Raw genomic sequence first — 20135 nt, forward strand, 5'->3', positions numbered from 1 at the left:
AAGAGTTGTTGTTTCGGTTTTCCCCAAGATTGGGGTTTTTCCCTGGTTGTCCGCCTACATCTGGTGTCCTTGATCTTCACACTATTGTTTTGGTAATTGCTTGATGAACTAAGATAAAAGAAGAACATAAGAAAGTTAATAAGAGCACAGGAATCTCACAAGTAATTATCAAGTATAAGAAAATCTTTCCGCCTTTCCAATTGTCTAACATATTTTCAGAGCTAAGGTGAAGAAGAAAGAAAAAGGCAGGTTGAAGCTCTATTGAAAGAAGACTAAGGAATCTCAAGAAGTTGAGGAAGGGATCATAAAAGGAGACCATACAAGGAAACTCCTTGAAGTTTACTACCTTCAAGGACAATGCCTAACTCCATAAAGGGAGAGAACAAATTAGAAGGAGCATCAAATTACAGATCATGGAAAAAGAGGATAGATCGAATCCTCGAAAAGCATAAAGTTTTGAATCTAGTCAAAGGAAAAGTAAAGAAGCCTACAGATGAATCAAGTGAAGCAAAGAAAGCAAATTTTAGAGAAACAAAGATTTTGGCCATGAACCTAATAGTGGATGGAATGCATGTAGTCATAAAATCTTTAGTAATCAACAAGGAGAGTGAAGAAGAGAAAATCTCAAATGATTGTTCCGCTCATCACAAGAAGAAAGGAACCTTGAAGAAGTCCAAAGGGCCAATGCTACAATTGTCACAAGATGGGTCACTATAAAAGGGATTGTCCTAAGAATCCAAGGAATAAAAGGAGGAACAGGGATCAAGCAAACTTTGCTGAAGAAGTTTCACCAAAGAAGAACAAGATGGAAGGATCTGAAGTCAAAGAGCTATTTGTTAGGGACTTTATCTCTTACATATCCATCAAGTTTGGATTAAGAGAGAGCCCTCACCACTTTCCAAAGATAAGTATCTTACTCCTCATATTATCTTTTAAATACAAATCACATTTCTATTCATATTTTCTTTGTTTAGGAAAGGCTTACTGAATAGTGGATGGAATGCATGTAGTCATAAAATCTTTAGTAATCAACAAGGAGAGTGAAGAAGAGAAAATCTGGAATGATTGTTCCGCTCATCACAAGAAGAAAGGAACCTTGAAGAAGTCCAAAGGGCCAATGCTACAATTGTCACAAGATGGGTCACTATAAAGGGATTGTCCTAAGAATCCAAGGAATAAAAGGAGGAACATGGATCAAGCAAACTTTGCCGAAGAAGTTTCACCAAAGAAGAACAAGATGGAAGGATCTGAAGTCAAAGAGCTATTTGTTAGGGACTTTATCCCTTACATATCCCTCAAGTTTGGATTAAGAGGGAGCCCTCACCACTTTCCAAAGATAAGTATCTTACTCCTCGTATTATCTTTGAAATACAAATCACATTTCTATTCATATTTTCTTTGTTTAGGAAAGGCTTACTGAATACTCAAGGATTATGAAAGAAGGCCTCACAAGACAAAGCATTGGGATTACAAGGTTTGTTAAGAAACAAAGGTATGCCTTAGACCATAAGCTTTTTTCTCTTCATGATAATGGTATATTCATTCTTTTTGGTAATATATTCTACATTACTAACATTGTTGTGTCTAGCACTCTTGAATCATAAAGATTCTTGATTAGGTGATTCATCATTAGATAAGTCTACCCTCCTCAAATCTTTGATTATTCTTGTGTGACCCTAAAAAGGTTCTCTGTAAAACCCTAACTTAAGGGTATGTCGATGATAATGTGTGAAACCCTAGCCTACTTAGGGTTATTGATAAAGAAAATGTTTGATGCTTTCATGATGTCATGTTTGGGGTTTTGGTATATTTATGAAAACTCTAACTTGTTAGGGTTGAGTGGTAGTGTCTGAAATCCCAAACTTTTGAAGTATTGATATATTAGGGTTTGTTGTGTTATGAAACCCTAGAAACTGTAGATCATTAGGGTTTGGTAGGGTGTATACGCATGACCTTTATTTTAAAGAATGTCCTAGGAATTAAATCCTAGGTATAAATGTGTTTATTGAAACCCTAGTCTGATGAAGTTTTAATATATTGATATTTGTGTCATTGGGTTTGACTAACACATGTTATGATATGCTTGTGCATGATGATGGAATAGTAGATATATGTGTTGACCTAATTGTTGATGGTCATAAGTCCTAGGGTTTGGAACTAAGCCTAGTCGAAGTTTGATAGTATTTGTGAATTCTAGGGTTTTGTAACTAAACCTTAGTAGAAGTTAAAACCTTTGATATATGATGACAGTGTGATAATCCGAGATTTATGAAAAGTTAATAAAACCTGAAATTGTATTGTGGGTGTTAAGAATTAATAAAATCTAGGGTTTACAACAAACCCTAGTGGAATATAGTCATGATGTTACTTTAAATTGAGTTGTGATTGGTTTGATTTTTAAAGCTCATGTATGAAATCTAGGGTTTTGCACTAAATCCTAGTAGGAAGTCTAACATATGAATTCTAAAGTTGTTAGATGCATTGTAGATCTATATTTGTTCAAATCGCTACTAGGGTTTGGAATAGTTTGTAGTAGGGTATGTCATACTTGTGAAAGAAACATTGAAACCCTAGATGTAATGAAGGATGTTATACTTGATGATATAGTTTAGGGTTTATGACAAAAACCCTAGCAAGAAGTTGAAAAGTATTTGTCTCTTGTTTGTAACTAAGTTTGGATATATGATGTATAAAGTTGAATGCTTCCATTATTATATGATTTTGATATGGTTAACTTCATGCTTCTATAGATTTGGGTGTACTTGCTATCTAAGTTGTGCAGGTACATAATCTTCAAGATCATGAAGATGTTCGTAAGTAAAGTTGATATGATAAGCAGGATGAAGAAAGTTATAATGGTCATGATAACTCTGATGAGAAGGATGGAAGCCATGAAAGATTCTCCAATGTCGTAAAAAAAAGAGGAATCTCCCTAGGTTAAGAGGGAGCTTGGATGAAAGAAATCTCCCTTAAAGTTAAGAGGGAGCTTGAATGAAAGGAATCTCCCTAGTTGAGAGGGAGGTCCTATCATAGTCATGATGGACACCTTGAAAGAAGAAAATTGGAGAATATATTTTGAGGGGCTATTGAAATAAGAAAAGTCGGATCTATGTAGAATATGTTTTTGCATTTGAAGTAGGAAAACAAAATGGATGATTGAGGAATCTTCTGTCAAGATTCGTCCTACTGTCTAGAAGCAATATCTAGTTGTCCAGAAGACCCCAGAGGTTTGTGTTTACTTATGTACATTTGAAAGTTTGTTACTGAATGGAGTTGTGTTTGTACAAGTAAAGGTTTGATAGCATGCAAATTACACGAGAGAGATTTGTTACCGATCTGTTTGATCAGGGAGGATTTGTTACTGATTGGAATAATCGAGAGTGTTTAGGCTTTGTGTGTAAGACACATTGCCTAGGAGGACATCTGGCCGACACTTTGTGTTGATGTCTAGTTCCTCAAGTAGGGAGGGTGGGGTTGGTCATGGAGCTCTGACTTCAGATACACACCTAGATCCTTGGGTTGATGGTTAGCAAGTAACCCTGATGGTACTTAGAGAGGTTGAAGGCTTTAGTCCATCTTAGTCCCACTTGGATAGGCTGCCCTGATCAGGAATCTAGTCTGTGGCATTGCAATGCCTAAATTGTTGAGAGACCTTGGATAGATTGCCTTGGTCAAGAATCTATTCCATGGCATTGCGGTGCCTAAACTCTTCATAGTTCACATAGTTGGAGATCTTCATAGTTCACATAGTTGGAGATCTTCCTTGTACTTGTATATGATGAATACCAACCTAGTTAAGAGGGAGTGTTGAAAAATGTAACTAGATTCGGTCTTCATAATTGTATTTGAGACATAATAAAATGTACTTATGAAGAAGAATGAAAATAATTATTATTATTATTATTATGACATATTAAAGCATGGGTTTCATGCTTGGGTCATCATGTTTTAGGTCAAAGTCCCCATTGAGGACTTCTAGGATTTATTCTAAGTCAATAGAGTCATTGTACATTTAAAGAGACCTTTCTTGGGCTTTTGAATCATGTAAAAAGAATTATTTTGAGTCAAAAATGAATTGTCACCTCCACACCAAGTCGGCCTCAAGAAGATCAAGTCGGTCTTAAGAAATGTAATTCTACCTCACCAAAAGCCTATATATTGAAGCAGTTCGATTAATTTGGAGGAATTAGGATAATCACACACACAAATTTGATCTGCGAGAAGAAGCCGTGAAAAAGTGCGAAGTTGCAGTGGAAGAAGGAGAATTGCAGCATCAAAGGTTTAGGGTTCTCTCTCTCTCTCAAACATGTGATTTTCTGGGCTACGACATCAAGGTCGAAGTTCAGTTACGACATGAAGAAGTTATGTTACGACATCAAGAAGTTCTGTTAGCGCATCAAGGTTGAAGTACAGCATCAAGGTCAAAGTATGACATCAAGGTTGAAGTGCTGCTTCAAGGTCGAAGAGCTAAGTGCTTCAAGGTCGAAGTTGTTGCATTAAGATCGAAGTTGCTAGGTCAAAGATATTACTTCCTCAAAGTGCTTTTGCTGTTATTACTGCATCTAGGTTGAAGACAGTACTGGAAAAGTGACCATCTGTTGAAAAAGGAAATGGTTGACTTGGTGTGGAGGAAGTCTGTGTCTAAGTCAAGAGCCTTGGATTATCTCATAAAAACTATTGAAGGAAGAGTGCCTGTCTGGGTTTTCTGTAAGTTTGGGGTTTTGCCCTGGCTGTCCGCCTACATCTGGTGTCCTTGATCTTCATGCTATTGTTTTGGTAATTGCTTGATGAATTAAGATAAAAGAAGAACATAAGAAAGTTAATAAGAACACAAGAATCTCATAAGTAATTATAAGAAAATCTTTCTGTGTTTCTGATTTTCTAACATCCTACACCCTTCATCAAGGAAATCTGATATGGTTCTATGCCTTAAAGAGATGTTTGTTCTTGTGCCTCCATATCCATTGCCATGGGAGGATGCCGACAGAGTTCTTTGTGCATGTTATTGGGGACTATGTTCAAAGGCACCCTTTGATATTTTAGATTTGTATTGGGATTCCTCATCTTTCCTTATGTATTTGGCTCTATGTTGTTGAAAGACTTAAACAAGCTCTGATTCCTATTTGTTTATCTCCATCCCATGGCATTTTCCCTCAGAGGTGCCTTCTGGCACGGGGGTATGAACTTATGTAAGTGTTTTTGCAATGGAGGCATGTAAATTTAGTGGTTCCACCCCCTTTCTGTTCTTCAGGCCTAAAAACATATTTCCACAATGGGGTTTGGTCTGGTTTAGTTTTTGTACCCTCATCATCTCCACTCTCCTCTTCCTCCTCACCAAGGTACTCCTCTCCAGGGTTTTCATCAAATCCACTAAAACCTAGTTCTTCATTCTCTTCATCATGATCAATCCTCCTCCATCTACTCTCCAACACCATAATAACAAAAAAAGGAACCAACAACAAGAGAATGTCAAGCCATATAACCATGATGTTTGAAGTTTCGAGCCTGCAATAAAATGGAGGAATGAGAATGGGAAAGAGAGGAAAACATTTTCCTTTAGCAATGAACATATAAAAAACAAAAATGCTAGATTAGAGTGTAGATCCTACCTCTTTGGCCTTCAATCCCAAGCTCCAATCTCCCTTGCAAGCTCCTCAAGCTCCCAAGCAATCCTCTCAATTTTTCTCTCAATCTCCCTCCTCAACTCAAGCTCCAAGCCTCCAATTCCAAAAGCCCTCCTCTCTTGCTCTCTCACTGTGCAAATGGTGAATAATGGGAGGGGAGGAGGACCTTTTATCTTCTTTTTCCCTCCCCTTCCCTCCCCTTGTGTTGAAAAAGTGTAACTAGGTTCGGTCTTCATAATGACATTTAAATATGATTTTATGTAAAGAGATGTAAATAAGAAAAATGAAACTATTATATTGACTTGCTTCATGGGTTTCATGAGCAAGGAATTTTGTTTTTGAGTCAAGACTGCCATTGAGAGTCTTTAGGGTTTATTCATCTAGTCATAAAAGAGTCATTGTCATGTAAATGAAGTCATGTTACACTTGACAAAAGGTCAATATTGTCTATGTAAAGTATTCTCCTAGAACTTGTCACCAAACCCCTCAAGTCGGCCTACAAACTATGAGGAAGCTGCAAGATGAAGTTGGCCTAAACTCCAGCGATCAAGTCGGCCTAAAGGGCAGCAAAGAAGGGTATATATAGCCCTACTCGTCCTCATTTGGAGACACACAATTAGTACAAGCTTTCATTGGGAAAATGCGAAGAAGAAGGCAAAAGAAAGAGGTCTAGAAGAAGGACGACGAAGGAGCAACAAAAGGGAAGGACAAAGATTCTTCTGGGTTATCATCTACTGGGTACAACGAAGATTCTTCTGGGAAGTGCGAAGTCTGGGCAGTGCGAAGTTTGGGCAACAGATTCTTCTGGGGCAAAAAGAGAGAAACTCTACTAAGTGATCAAGATAGAGGCCAAGGTTCTCTCTAAAAGTACTAGAGGCCGAGATTCTCTAGGGAAGGTGTGGAGGTGCAGTACAACGAGATAGAGACCGAATTTCTCTAGGAGGAAGGACGAAGAAGGTCAAGGTGGGTGACAAGTGTATTGGAAGTATACTATAGTGAAGGGTTCAGTGTCATGGTCTTGGTACTTATCAATTGAAGATCTAGAAGAAGAATTTTATCAGGTTTTCCTCTCAAGAGGTGATAGGTTTTGGCCCTGGCTGGAAAAGCCTATATTTTGTGTCACTTGTCTTTATTTTGATAATTGTCTTGATGAAAAGAACACACTAATAAGCTAACAAAGTGAAAGATCATAAGTAAAAGAAGAACAAGCATATCACAAGCAATTATCAAGCAGAGAAATTGTTAACATTGAATGCCCTAGATTTCTCAACATGGTATCAAAGCTAAGGTGCTGAAGACAAGAAGGGGCAGACAAAACAAGTTAACACACAAGAATCAATCTTCAAGGAGGAATCAAAGTAAGTCGAAGGTTATCAAGAAGGAAATCTAGATTCTCATCAAACCAAAACCCTAGATCGAAAGAGAGAATCTTGAAATCATCTTCAAGAAGGAAGCATAAACCCTAGAAGCATTCCAGATATCATCACATCATCAAAGGAAGAGGAGGCCCTAAGAAACATTGAATTAAAAGTCAGTCTTCTCTCTCTTGAAGCAAATATCTCATAGAAGGCAGTCCTCCCTCTCCAAAAGACTTGAAGCAAGAAGCAACAAGTTCATCATCAAAGTTGAAGATTTGATCTTCTCAAGTAAGTACCTCTTATTATAATACAATCTGGGAAAATGACTTCATGTTTTAAGGAAGATCAAAAGCTGGTTGGGGCATCAAACTTCCTTGCTTAGAAAAATAGGATAGACATTGTCCTTGAAGTAAATGAAGTCATTAATCATGTTCATGGGAAAGTCTCCAAGCCATTCGAAGAATGAGCATTATTGGAATACCTGAAAAAGGATCTCAAGGCTCAAAAGATACTCAAGGAATCCATCGAAGATTCACTTATTTCCTATGTAGCAAAGCTAGAAACATCTAAAGAAATATATGATACGCTGAAAGAACTTTTCTCTCGAAGCACGGTAGAAAAGATCTTAACTCTTAGATCTGAACTTCACAAGTTGAACATAGATAAAGGAATATCATCGTGCCTCTCTAAGGCATCTCAAATAAAAGAACAACTGAAGGATCTGGGAGACAGGGTATCAAATAATGAAATACTCTCAGCAATTATAAATGCATTAACTGACAAACAAGGTAACCTCATTGCCTCTAGAGAAGAGGAAGCTATCCCATACATCATGTTATGGTCTCTCGTCAAGGCAGAAGGAGACAGGATGAAGAATGAAAGATCAGAAAGAAGGAAACAATTAGTGTCAAAATGAAAAGAAAGATTTGAAAAGTTTGGTATTCCAAAGAAGAAAAGGAAGAACATGGCTAAAGTAAGATGCTATGGTTGTCACAACTTTGGACACTACAAAAAATACTGTCCTAATCACAAGAGGGGCAGTGAAGAAAACTATTCTACTAAGGAAGTAAAAGAACCCGAGACAAAGAAGCGTAAGAAGGAAGAAGCTAAAAGATGACTAAGGTGATCTTCTTCATTAAAAGGTTTCTTTCACTTGTAAGTTATAGGTAGAAAGCAAAGTAAAGCAGATAGGATGCATCACGATAAAAGCATTAGAAGTAAGAGCTGGTGACATGGGAAGAAAGTATGTCTGGACCAAATCCTACTAATTAGGAAGCTCTTAGGAAACCTCATGAGTATTTATAAGAAGCAAAAGATCATCATCGATTGGGATCATCATGGAAGAAAACATTTGCTGGATGAGGACATAAAATATCCTCAAGTTTCTCTAATAGAATTCTCATCAAAGGACTCATCGATAGAGAAAGGAAGCAAAAGTTTTTCATTAAGGAATTCCAACTTGTGGGATTCAAGGAATAATATGATGACACAACAAGGAAAGCAGGTCTGAAGGATTAAGTCCCTTCGGATGAAGCTGCTACAAGAAGTCTAGATGATCGAAAGAAAATGAGGTATGCTCACATGGATTATTATGAAAGTCATATGGTTACAATATGATCTAGAGAAGAAAGGATCTCCTCCTCCTAAGTACTACAAAAGAGAATAAGTCACACTAGATGAAATCAACATAATATATGCAACATAAGGAAGCTGACTACAATCAAGATTGGAAGCTTCTGGGAATGAAGTGTGTGAAAAGAAAGGAAGAGATCGTGATAATATACATCAAAGATAGAAGGCATTCAAAGTCCAAGAAGATTTGACTAGAATATCTCTCAGAAGAAGTCGGAAAAGATAGAGACCCTTGACACTGAAAATCTGTGGAAGATGTGTCAATCTGCATGCAGGATGTTGATACTTATAGGAAGATGTCATGGTGAAAGATCATCACAAAGGTAATTCTAATTTGAAGTGTACATTGATTATTTTTTAACTAACATCTGGTTGGGCTTATGTAGAACTGTAAAAGGGAAGATATGTGAATGACTTCCAATCAAACCATTTGGAAGGATGTAATGTTCTTCTGAAAATATGGCATGAAAGAATGACATGAAGCAAAGCGAGATGGAAAATTTGATGGATCACTTTTTGATGAGTTAGGGACATGACTAACTCATGGACAAAAAGTGATGGATGATCTTTGCCTTATATACAAAAATTCCCAAAAGTTGAAGACTCCTTAAAAGAAATTCATGACATCGAAGAAAGGAGCTCTTCATGCAGCTAAATGTTCTAGAGACACTATAGGTCCTTGGTTAAAAGGGAGCCTGAGAAGAAGTTTTCTGCTTGGAGGAAACTTGGAAATTTCTAAGCCGAATGCTTAGGTACATTCCTCTGCGATAGGAATGGGTACATCAAAGGAATAAAACCTCTTGGCATAAGGAGCGATAGACATGTTCTGTGCTTCACCTGAGAAGACAGAATAGAGGATTGTATAATCATTTGGCATTCGATGCTCTAGTGGGATGAGTTAGGGAATCCCATGGAAGAGTAGTCGTGGGGGACTAATATTCTTTTAGGGACTGGGGAGTCCAAGAAAGGAATAGTCCTCATGGAGCATATCCTGAGAGAACCCAGGTGGGGTATGTTTTGAGAGAGACAATGATGAGGATGTCTATAAATCATTTGTCTCGCCAACATTTTGCTTTATGGAGAGATAGAGCTGTTAGTCAAGGCCTTGCTATATAAATACTGGTTGGTATGGTGCTATACAAATGAGTTACAAATCTGAATTCTTCTTATGAGAGATTCTTCAGATTGAGAAAGTCCAAGTTACCATTATGCATACCTCCCTAGTTAAGAGGGAGTGTTGAAAAAGTGTAACTAGGTTCGGTCTTCATAATGACATGTAATTATGATTTTATGTAAAGAGATGTAAATAAGAAAACTGAAATTATTATATTGACTTGCTTCATGGATTTCATGAGCATGGAATTTTGTTTTTGAGTAAAGGCTCCCATTGAGAGTCTTTAGGGTTTATTCATCTAGTCATAAAAGAGTTGTTATCATGTAAATGAAGTCATGTTACACTTGGCAAAAGGTCAATATTGTCTGTAAAGTATCCTCCAAGAAATTGTCACCAAACCCTTTAAAGTTGGCCTACAAACTATGGGGACACTGCAAGATGAAGTCGGCCTAAACTCCAGCGATCAAGTTGGCCTAAAGGGCAACAAAGAAGGGTTTATATAGCCCTACTCATCCTCATTTGGAGATACAATTCGTACAAGCTTTCATTGGAAAAATGCGAAGAAGAAAGCATAAGAAAGAGGGCTAGAAGAAGGACGAAGTCGCAGCAAAAGGGAAGGACGAAGATTCTTTTGGGATATCATCTACTAGGTACAACGAAGATTCTTCTGGGAAGTGTGAAGTCTGGGCAACAGAATCTTTTGGATGTGCAAAGTCTGGGCAGCAAAATCTTCTGAAAGTGTGAAGTTTGGGCAACAAAATCTTTTGGGCAGTGCGAAGTTTGGGCAACAGATTCTTCTGGGGCAGTGAGAGAAAAACTTTACTAAGTGATCAAGATAGAGGTTGAGGTTCTCTCTAGAAGAACTAGAGACTGAGATTCTCTAGGGAAGCTGTGGAGGTGCAGTACAACGAGATAGAGACCAAGTTTCTCTAAGAGGAAGGACAAAGAAGGTCAAGGTGGGTGACAAGTGTCTTGGAAGGATGCTATAGTGAAGGGTTCTATGTCATGGTCTTGGTAATTATCAATTGAAGATCTAGAAGAAGAATTTTATCGAGTTTTCCTCTCAAGTGGTGAGAGGTTTTGGCCCTGGGTGGAAAAGCTTATATTTTGTTTCACTTGTCTTTATTTTGATAATTGTCTTGATGAAAAGAACACACTAATAAGCTAACGAAGTGAAGGACCATAAGTAAAAGAAGATTAAGCATATCACAAGCAATTATCAAGCATAGAAATTGTTAACATTGAATGCCCTAGATTTCTCAACACCTTGCCCATTCGCCGCCCAACTGCTGCACGACTTTTTCGCTAGCGGGAGCAAATTTTTCAAGGAGGGAGTGGTTGGGAGCGTTCGTTCCCTGACCGCTCCCTCCTTAAACAATTCGTGCCCGAAGCGAAAGGGAGCGATCGCTCCCTCATTCACTCCCTTAAAAACATGGAGGTCAATTTTTTTAGGGAACGCGCTCCCTATCCTCTCCCAAGCGGAGTGTGCTTTGGGAGCGGATTCGAGGGGGGGAGGGTGCTCCCCTGCAACCCTGGTTTTGTGACCAAATTAAATGTCATGTTGAAGCTAATGGTATTGAAAAAAAAGTGGGAGTGGAGCCACTTACAATAAAAAACAATGAAAAGCAAAAAGAAAATGGTTGTCATCAAATGCATTAACACCCCAAGACAACAAAACCTGTTACCACTGCAACAAATTGGGACATTTAAAAAAGAGCTAAAGGAAGATGGTGGACTTTACCAAGAAAGGGAAGAATATTACAATCAATTTTGCAAAAGTCATGAAGGACTTATTTTGATCTAAGGGAGATGTACACCCCAAGGTTGAACCAATGGTGGACTAAGAGGAAGTCCTCTGGCAAAGGGAATGTTGTGTTAAAGTGCACCAATACTTGAATGAGTCCTTGGTAGGATATAACTTGTTGGAGGAAACAATTCTAGAACTGGTTTAGAATTTGCTATCTTAAGGTGTCAAATCAAAGTATTAGAATTTGCCATGTTAAGGTGTTAGGTCAGAGTATTAAGCAACTCCTTAATTAAATGTATTGATTAATACAAGCAGTGTTGCCAAAGTCATGAAGCATTTATTTTGATCCAAGGGCATTGTACACCTCAAGGTTGAGTCAATGATGTGTTGAAATTTGGGTAGAGCTCGGAAGGTATTTTCGAGTGGAGAAACCCACAAAAAGGAGGTTTGTGGGCAAGATACCCAAATGTTGGGGTTTTGGACCCAAAGTTGTGGGCTTTGAACCCAAGGTAATGAGTTTGATATTCTAATTTGTTATTGAATGGTTAATAGGGGTTTCTTGAAGGACAAAGAAGACCCCCAAGACACTTAAACACGAGCTATAAATATAGGCCAAAGGATAGGCCATGATCACAAGTGAGAGGGGTCTTCATTTGTGAAGAAGATTAGCCTTGTTACTGCTCAAACTAGCAGGGGACCTAAGGGGGATTCCTAAAGGCCAAGTGCTAGGCCAAGGGCAACAAATGGAGACTTAGCCTACTGTCATCTCAACTAAGGCTCCCTTCTATTCACGGACTTTCACCGATGGGAGGAGACTTGATGTGTGTGGAGTCACTAATGAATGATAAGTTAGTGGATATGAGTGACCCAAACCCTTTCCCAGAAACGTTTGAAGGATATAACTTGCTTTCTAAGCAAGGTACTATGTATATCTAGAGAAAAGGAAGAGGATTTGGAGGGTTAGGTTTGTGGGAATAGGCTTGTAAAGGAGTTCCCCGATGCCTAAAATCCTTGTTAGAATTGGTATCCTGGATGGTTTTTGAAGAATGGCCTTTTGAAGGAGTGGGACCACATGGGGCCAAGTAGACCCCGTCTAGGATATGAGGAAGGTATGAAGCAACCAATGATATTCTTATTCTAGACAAGGTGGGGGAAAGGATCAAGAAAATAATTTCACTTAAAGATGTTGTCTTGACCCTATAGGGTACTAGCATTGGGGATGGCAGGGCAAGTTTTGATTCCAAAGCTAGGGCTTGACTTTTCTTCCAACTCCATCGTCAGAATGGCTTCAAAATTGGAGGAGGGCTAGAGGAAAGGCCAATGCAGGAGACCCTAGGAGATCAAATTTTTTTATGGCTAGCTTGTCGGGAAATTGATGCCCGAGTCACCCTAGTGTGATTAGTCTTAGAAGGATGTGAGAAAATGTGGATTTTAGTGACCACCCTTGGTAGATCAGTGCCTTAATCTTTGGGAGAATGGAGTCTATGTTGAGCAAGAGTAGGATTTCTTGGTTTCAAGTCAAGGAGGCCTCAAGATCACTTCGTTTGCCTTATAGGTCAAGAAGAAGCAACCCTACAACTTTTATACTTCGACGTGCAAGAGAAATGGCTTGTCAAGGTCAAATTTTACCCCTAGGAGATTTCGCTCCTATTACATGGCGCCCATACATTGGAGGAAATGCTATACTAGAGACAAATTCTACAATATTAAGCAATAAATGCTTGCAACAATTATGCCCTAGAACAAAAATCCCAATCCAACATATATGACAAAAGTAAAAAAGAATAACATCAAAAGAATGTATTTACATGCAATAGAGTATATCCAACCATTCATAATTGACAATAAAGAAGCTCCAAGAGAAGATATACCAATATCCATACATCAAAACTCATCCATAAAATCTCCAATTCATCCTTAGAAAAAGTGTGAAAATATCAAGAGGATAAGAGATCCAAAACCAAAGTGATGATGAGAAATGAACTCATCTCACTCCTATTTATACACAACTTAGGAGTTCGAATTAGCCTCCTTGGCCTACATAAGCCCCAAAAATAAAATAATGTGCTAATAATACAACCTTTGGTGACAAGCCCACCAAACTAGCTCATAAATGAAAAAGTATGCCTCTCAAGAGGTCAAATAATAATCTATGCATGTTGTAGGGCTCTCTAAGAGGCCTAATGAAGTCTGTGGGTGCCACAATGAAGAATAAGACCCTGTGGACAAGGGGTTGGCCCCTTGTAATAACCTGTGGTGCTCCAAATGACATGTGGGGGCACACAAGTGTCCTCATGGGTCTCCAAACAAATCGAAGATGCTGTAGATCGTCTGCAAGAGCTAGGATGATGGTGTAGGTCATGCCACATCATTGTGCAAGTCTTGGATCATCGACCAAGTGTATGGTGTAAATCTAGAGCCAACTGGGCATGATGGATCATGTGCATCCTCCTCGTCCAATAAGTGAACCATGAGCAATCTCTGAATGGTTGTGGGGATCCATGGAGTGCAATTTGTTGCTGCGGAGGCCCATGGCTCTTAATGCTCACCCTACATGTGCCAATGTAGCCGTCTGGAGGATTAGGACCCCGTATAGGGAGACCAAACCCCAAATGGAAACCACCTGCAATCTTGCATAAGATCTAATGCGTCCCCTAGACTTCTGGTACAACAAGTCATTAGAGAAATCGAGTAAATGAGCTTACCTAATCATGGACCATAGGTGGGGACTTCATAATGGTCTCCCCTTCCATAATGGGCTTCAGGATGTGCCATTGTCTCCTAAACTCCAAATGGGGTTAACCAAGCACCCTATTAGGTGGTTTCTACTTCTAAAGGGGACAATATTCAAGGTACATCCTTCAAAAGGTGGTGGCATGTGACAAATATGGTGAATGAAGTAGGGGATGAAAAGGGGTAGCCTTGGGTCACATGTCGGGGTACAAGGGTAGCTAATAAGAGGGAAGCCCACACTTGGGTTTATAATATATAGGAGGGAGCAATCGTGGTACATGAGGTGCCCTGGCCTTGATTTTCTACCCTTATTTTATGCCTTTTTCATTTTTATGATTTTCTTTGATTAACTGCTCAGGGCTCAAGGGGTTAGAGCATGATGTGTAAGATATAGCAGTGGAATCCCCTTTTTAAGGTGGGGCGGTTCATCGCCCACCAGGGGTTGGGACAATCATGGGTTCCTATATGATGAAGAAGGCTTATAGAAATTGTAGGAACTAGGGTGATTGCCATGATGATGGGGTAAAGCTCATGTATTGGCTTTTGCCCACATGCTAAAATGTTTTTGTCCCGACCATCTTTTGCATTTTGTGGTACTTTTCCTGTTGAATGTGGCCATATATGCTTTTAACTTTCTTTTCAGCTGCATCAACCTCTGGGCTTCATTCCAGGCCATGACCCAAGGTGTGGGCAAGCTAACCCTATCTGGACCCAATGGAGGAATGTAGACCTAGGCGGGAGAAGTGATGGATGGAGTAATAATGAATGGAAAGAGGGTAATATAAACCGATAAGGGAGCGGGACCACGCAACCAAAATCAGGATTTCCAGTGAAATACCATCCCTGGAACCAAATGGTCAATAAAAGAGATCCCATGGGACTAAAATCCAAGGTTAATTCCTAAAAGGGGTCTAGGGGACAGAAGCACAAACCTCGCCCATTCTTTCTGCCGAATCCCCCATTAATCCATGCCTAGAAGTGTCCATGATAAGCAAACTACAATACTCAATTTCCAAATACCAAAGCATACCTTTAGATTCGGGAGGCCCACCTTCAAACATACGATCATGGCAGATGGGCGACGGACCACATGGCTGGCACAGGTGGTGGAGAAGATGGCACAATGAGCTAGCTGGTGGCTGCGAGGGGCTGGTGGCTGCCGGCTGAGGACCATCTTGGAGAAATTTTTTCTCCTAGAGATATCACCCACAAAGTGGTGGGTAACAAGCCCTAGAAGGAGAGGCATAGCAAGGAGTCTAGCCGCAGCAATGGAAGGCCAAGGAGTGGCAGTACCTCAGGAGAAGCCGAGCTAGAAGAGGACATGAGGAAGTCTTTTCTGTGCATGTGAAGAGGCCGAGTCTGCCCAGAAGCAAGGCCGAGTTTCTGTCTGTGTTCTGAGCCCTAGCCTAGGCCGAAATAATGAGAAGAAGCCGCTGAAAATTCTGTGGATAGGCCATGTTCTGTTATGTGTAAGGGAAAGGGGGCTGAAGCCGTGGAAGGAGGCCTAACAGTGTCAGTTCTGCCTACTGTAGAAGGCTGAAAGGCCTCAGGAACATTGTGCAGAAGTTCTGTGGAGGGCTGAAGCCCTAAAAGAAGCCGAATCTGACCTCAGACCTGGAGCAGCAGCACCAAAGTACCTTAGACAGAGAAATAAGGCCGTGAGACAGTCTGGAAGGTAATATGTTGGTGTAGATAGATTGTTGAGCCTACATGTTGAAGTCTGTTCATTAAAGAATGATTGAACAGCAAGGTTAAAGGCTGATATATGCAGTGAATTTGAAGGGCTAAATTCACTGAGTAGCTTGGTATGCAGAGAAGTTAAAGGAGCTATTTCTCTGTGGTCTTTGGAGGCAAAGGACAGCCAGGTACATCAAGGGCAAGAGGACAGAAAGGGCTGGAAGCAAGGGGCTGCTACAACCAGTAAGTCAAGCATTTGTTCTTTGTTGTTTTGGGTATATTGAAGGTCAAAGGGAGCTGACATCAAACCCTAGTTGTATACTGCTGTATACTGTGTCTTGTATCAGGTTTCTAAAGGGCCATGATCCCTGGTACGGGAGCCCTATGTTTGTTTTATTGAAGGACAAATAATAACAAGTTGTGGGCCTACAAAATCTGTGTACTTATTGTTTCGCTGCTGTTATATTTCCGCTGTGCAAAGTACTTTTGTGTTGGGCTTCTCTAGCGTGTTGTGTTCCTAGTTAGGGCATATACCAGACCTAGAGGGCAAAGGAAAATTAAACATGATGCACTAAGGATTGTCCTCTAACAAAGGGAATGTTGTGTTAAAGTGCACCAACACATGAATGAGTTATAGGTTGGAAATAACTTGTTGGAGAAACCAATTCTAGAATCAGTTTGGAATTTTATATTAGGGTGTTAAGTTAGAGTATTAAGCAAGTTAGTAGTTTAGTTAAAGATATTGATGTTTTGTATCATGGTTTGGTTAGAGTGATCATTAGGCAGTAGTGTTGAGAAATAATGATCACTTTAGTGGTCGTTACGTATTCTGGATGTGTTTGTTAATGAAGCCTAGGTATTAATGGTCTTGAGATATAAAAGGTCTTAAATGTCCCTTCTACAAAAGTTTATATAGTATTGTAATATGGGTGTCTTTAATTTATAAGACCTCGTTCATATTTAACATAAGATGTTAATTCACTGCTACATGATGTTGCAGGAAAATTTGTTCATATTTTGTTTGTTACTAATTTCTTCTTTCTTGTGCTTTAAGGGTGCGCTTTCACTATGGACATCCTGACGTATTTGATAGATTGTTTCACCTCACAAGAGGTGGGATAAGTAAAGCTTCAAAAGGCATCAACCTAAGTGAGGACATTTTTGCAGGTAAGTTTTTTGTGATTTTGCTATGCCCTTAACAATTATTTACCTTTAGATATTTTGGTTGAGTTTACAGGTTTTTATATGGATGGATATTGTATAAGAAGCACTGGTACATGGATACATGTAAATATTATCATTTACCTTGTAGGATTCAATTCTACACTACGGAAAGGAAATGTAACTCATCATGAATACATGCAAGTTGGTAAAGGTCGTGATGTGGGTCTCAATCAAATATCACAATTTGAGGCGAAGGTTGCAAATGGGAATGGTGAACAGACATTGAGTCGTGATATTTATCGGCTTGGACACCGGTTTGACTTTTTTCGGATGCTGTCTTGCTACTTCACTACTGTTGGGTTTTATTTCAGTTCTCTGGTAGGAAGAAATTGTACTCAGCTTTTCAATTTTTGTCATTTAAGTATATTTTTGCATCCTGTTATAAATCTAAGGACGATAGCTTGCATACATCATCGACTTTTTAGCAGTTTAACTCAGGACTTACCTTTCAGAATGGCCTGATTCAGAAGCGCTCTTCTGAAATGTAAACAATTTGGTCCGGTATCTGTATTGCAGGTGACAGTGCTAACAGTGTATATTTTTCTGTATGGTCGATTGTATCTGGTTTTGAGTGGACTTGAAAAAGCAATGTTACATGAAGCTGCTGTACAACATAATAGTTCTCTGGAAGCAGCCCTGGCTTCACAAGCATTTGTCCAGCTTGGTCTGTTAATGGCCTTACCTATGGTGATGGAAATTGGCCTAGAACGAGGATTCCGCACAGCCTTGAGTGATTTCGTGATCATGCAGCTGCAGCTGGCCTCAGTTTTCTTTACTTTCTCTCTTGGGACAAAGACACATTATTATGGCCGGACGTTACTCCATGGTGGAGCAAAATACAGAGCTACTGGGCGTGGTTTTGTTGTCTTTCATGCCAAGTTTGCGGATAACTACCGCTTTTACTCACGCAGTCACTTTGTCAAAGGACTTGAGTTGATGTTGCTATTGATTGTGTACCATGTCTATGGCAAATCGTATCGTAATACTATCGCCTATCTCTTAATCACTTTTTCCATGTGGTTTATGGTCGGGACGTGGCTATTTGCACCTTTCCTGTTTAATCCTTCTGGATTTGAGTGGCAAAAAATTGTAGATGACTGGACAGATTGGAACAAGTGGATCAACAGCCATGGAGGTATTGGTGTGCCACAGGAAAAGAGTTGGGAATCCTGGTGGGATGACGAACAGGAGCATCTCAAGTATTCAGGCTTGCGGGGACGGATTTGGGAAATCTTGTTATCACTTAGATTTTTCCTCTACCAATATGGAATTGTTTATCACCTAAACATCACACATGACAGCAAAAGTGTTCTGGTATGATTTGTACATTTTCTTTTCAGTTCCCGCATTGTTAAAATACGTTTCATCATTCACTGTGGTGATCAGGATGGTATTTTTTTTTGGGATCTAATGTTTGTCTTCCCAACAAAATTCAGGTATATGGACTATCTTGGTTTGTCATTGCATTTGTTTTAGGGGTATTGAAGGTAGACAATCCTGCTACTTAACTCTTTTTTTTTGTTCTTTTCTAATCTTACAAGTTGGCAGGAGAATGATTCCGAAAATATGGTTTTTCTGTGTGGATGCCATTCTTATTTTCCTTGACAGAAAATGTTGTTATGATATTAATCATCTATAGTCTCCATCTCTTACTCTAAACTGCTTGGCAATAGGTTTCAATATTTCCTTTTGTAAATCATTTGTATAACATTCTTTTCTATTTTTGCGCCCATAGACTGTTGCGATGGGGAGGCAGAGGTTCAGTGCAGATTATCAGCTCATGTTCCGGCTTCTGAAGGGGCTTCTATTCATTGGTTTCATTTCTGTTCTCATTATTCTCATAGTTGTCTGCGGCTTAACTGTAGCAGACTTGTTTGCATGTTTCCTTGCATTCATGCCTACTGGATGGGCCTTGCTGCAGGTAGTTGGCAATGATGAATTTGCGTTCTTTCTGTCAGCTATTTTTATAATTGCAAATGGGAGTTTGCTGTAGTTTATGCTTAGCTTAATTTCTGGATTTTTTTTGTGAGTAGATTGCACAAGCATGCAGGCCTCTATACAAACGCACTGGATTTTTGGAGTCTGGATTTTTGGAGTCTGTTCGTTCCCTTGCTCGTGGTTATGAATATATAATGGGACTCCTACTTTTTACACCAGTTGCTATATTGGCTTGGTTTCCATTTGTATCTGAGTTCCAGACCCGTTTGCTCTTCAATCAGGCCTTCAGTAGAGGCCTGCAAATTTCACGTATTCTTGCTGGTAGGAAAAAAGATTGGTCTTCCACAAGCACAGAGTAATATGCTGCACTATCGTGTTATGTTCATCTGATAAGATGCCGGGTCTTACATGAATTTGTTTTCATGGCCTGCTTGTCTACCTAAGTTGAGAAATCTATAGATAGTCAAATGCAATATTCTTCATATTGAAGGAATGCACTATCTTCACAACATTTGTGGATTCCTTCTTTGATAACAATCATGACAATGTATTACCTAATATTGCAGTCTTTGTGATCTCAAGAATGGTGGATGAGCAAGATGATGTTCAACTCATTTTCTATCCGATATTTGGATAAAATATCAGTATCTCTGTGAAGTTGACATTGTTGCAGATGTATGCTTCGTAGAATGGAGGTGACACTGAAGTCATTTTCTCATGTAAAGTAAGGAGTTAGCAATTAAGATGTAATATCATGGGTCTTAAACATTATGTTTTAACTTGTAAATATTGGAACTGGAAATAGCTTATTCGTCCATTGTAAATTTTTTTTCTTGCTAGAGTGCATCCCATTTCAAACAATTCTATTTTGGAAACATAAAAATCATGTTATAAACTTTCTACTGTTCCACGGGCATGCATCTCCAAAGCACATTCACTGTGTTTGGAACAAGGGTAGTACAGTGGCAAGGTGCCCAGCTGTAGTTGGTATGTGGGAGAAGGCATGAAACGTTGTTCGGAATATACCCTGAACATGGAGATTATTTCCTTCCGAAAATGACATTTTAAGGATGCTTATAAATTTTCTG

At 39.2% G+C, this 20135-nt stretch overlaps 1 protein-coding gene across 2 annotated transcripts in view; it reads left to right on the forward strand.

The window, feature by feature from the left end:
* Nucleotides 1-19871, forward strand: part of LOC149169778 (callose synthase 3-like) — an 88490-nt gene extending 68619 nt beyond the window's left edge. Inside the window, exons 9-14 of one of the 2 annotated variants that reach the window (XM_089428812.1) lie at nt 16940-17052; nt 17198-17427; nt 17626-18423; nt 18546-18596; nt 18845-19030; nt 19143-19871. In XM_089428812.1, coding sequence (XP_089284938.1) covers nt 16940-17052; nt 17198-17427; nt 17626-18423; nt 18546-18596; nt 18845-19030; nt 19143-19406 — 1642 coding nt within the window. In that variant the 3' untranslated portion in view covers nt 19407-19871. The remainder of the gene's footprint in view (nt 1-16939; nt 17053-17197; nt 17428-17625; nt 18424-18545; nt 18597-18844; nt 19031-19142) is intronic. The other variant, XM_089428813.1, reaches the window with a different exon arrangement.
* The last annotated feature ends 264 nt before the right edge of the window (nt 19872-20135 follow it).

Source organism: Pinus tabuliformis, chromosome 4_2 (assembly GCF_031772625.1).
Source record: "Pinus tabuliformis cultivar Carrire ecotype Pingquan chromosome 4_2, CPIR1, whole genome shotgun sequence".
NCBI classification, from domain to species: domain Eukaryota; kingdom Viridiplantae; phylum Streptophyta; class Pinopsida; order Pinales; family Pinaceae; genus Pinus; species Pinus tabuliformis.